Raw genomic sequence first — 1,826 nt, 5'->3', positions numbered from 1 at the left:
GGCTGCAGAGGCGCGGCCAGGGGAGGAGGGTGGCTGGGGATGGGGGTGGGGGTGGACGTGGACGTGGGCGTCGGGAGGGGTGGGCATTAACCTCGCTCTCGGCCGCTCGCATTCACAGGCTGTGGAGACCCGGGCTGTTCTCCCTGAGTCCTAGGCTCCCACCTCAATTCATTCCCCCACACCCCCGCCGCCCCGTGCCTCCCTGGTCCGTGCTGGGAACCCTATCCTGCCCCTCGTATCAGCCCGGCACTGGCCAGAATTGCGGGCATGGCGGTGAAGATGCTGCAGGACTGGTGCAGGTGGATGGGGGTCAACGCTCGCAGTGGTCTGCTCATCCTGGGCATCCCGGAGGACTGTGATGATGCCGAATTCCAAGAGTCCCTCGAGGCTGCCCTGTGGCCTATGGGACACTTTACGGTGCTAGGCAAAGTGTTTCGAGAGGAGCCACCGCGGCCCTGGTCGAGCTCAACTGGGAAGTCAACTATGCTTTGGTCCCCAGGGAAGTCTCCGGCACGGGAGGCCAGTGGAACGTGGTCTTTGTGCCCTGTTGCTCAGGCGAGAAGTTTCTCGGTCTCGGTCGTGTGTTCCACTTCCCGGAGCAACAGGGGCAGATGGTGGAGAGCCTGGCCGGCGCCCGGGGCGTGGGGCTGCGCAGGGTGTGCTGGCTCCGATCCATCGGTCAGGTGGTCCAGCCCTGGGTGGAGACCGTGAGGTACCAGAGCCTGGGCGTGTTTTCCGGGAGGGACCAGCCAGCCCCAGGGGAGGAGTGCTTTGAGGTCTAGCTAGACCACACCACCGATATGCTGCATGTGTGGCAGGGGTTCTCGGAAAGGGAGAGGAGGAGGAGGCTGCTGGAAGGCTTGCGTGGGACCGTCCTGCAGCTCGTGCACGCTCTCCTGGCGGAGAACCCCGCCAGGACAGCGCAGGACTGTCTGGCGGCCCTGGTCCAGGTGTTTGGAGACAGTGAGTCCCAGGTGACCATCCTGGTGAAGTGTCTGACCGCTCAGCAGCAGTCAGGCGAGTGTCTCTCGGCTTTCGTGTTGCGGCTGGAAGTCCTGCTGCAGAAGGCCATGGAGAAGGAGGCCCTGGCCAGAGCATCTGCCAACCGCGTGCGCCTGAGGCAGATGCTCACCAGGGCCCACCTTACTGAGCCTCCGGATGAAGCACTGATGAACCTGAGAATGGCCGGGAGGTCTCCAAGTTTCCTGGAGATGCTGGGGCTCGTTCGGGAGTCTGAGGCATGGGAGGCCAGTCTAGCCAGGAGCGTGAGAGCCCAGGCACAGAAAGCAGCCGGTGCCTGGGCTGATGCCCAGGCTATTGCCAGAGCCCACACTAAAGTAGAGGCGGTCCCAGGAGGTCCTGGCTGGGGGCCAGAGGGCCTCGTCCAGGCAGGGGGCCAGGAGGCTGAGGAGCTCCTCCCTGAGGGGCTCAAGCTGGTCCTGGAGGAATGTGATAACTAGGTTGGGGCTGGGGAGGCAGCCCAGCGTGAGTCCTCCCTGGGCAAATAGGCTCCGAGGACTCCTGGGCCTCCTCCTCTCAGGCAGCCTCGAGGGACTCTTGGAATTCGGCATCATCACAGTCCTCCGGGATGCCCAGGATGAGCAGACCACTGCGAGCGTTGACCCCCATCCACCTGCACCAGTCCTGCAGCATCTTCACCGCCATGCCCGCAATTCTGGCCAGTGCCGGGCTGATACGAGGGGCAGGATAGGGTTCCCAGCACGGACCAGGGAGGCACGGGGCGGCGGGGGTGTGGGGGAATGAATTGAGGTGGGAGCCTAGGACTCAGGGAGAACAGCCCGGGTCTCCACAGCCTGTGAATGCGA

The 1,826-nt window shown here is 64.3% G+C and overlaps 1 protein-coding gene across 1 annotated transcript; it reads left to right on the top strand.

Annotated features, from left to right (window-relative positions):
- Window positions 1-267: 267 nt before the first annotated feature.
- Window positions 268-1,533, top strand: PNMA6A (PNMA family member 6A). Its single transcript, XM_015128458.3, is given in 2 exon segments — window positions 268-442; window positions 445-1,533. Coding segments are annotated over 2 exon segments (1,191 nt in total). The 3' UTR covers window positions 1,461-1,533.
- Window positions 1,534-1,826: the final 293 nt, after the last annotated feature.

This window comes from Macaca mulatta, chromosome X (genome assembly GCF_049350105.2).
Source record: "Macaca mulatta isolate MMU2019108-1 chromosome X, T2T-MMU8v2.0, whole genome shotgun sequence".
NCBI classification, from domain to species: domain Eukaryota; kingdom Metazoa; phylum Chordata; class Mammalia; order Primates; family Cercopithecidae; genus Macaca; species Macaca mulatta.
This window is presented reverse-complemented; position numbering and strand designations above follow the sequence as displayed.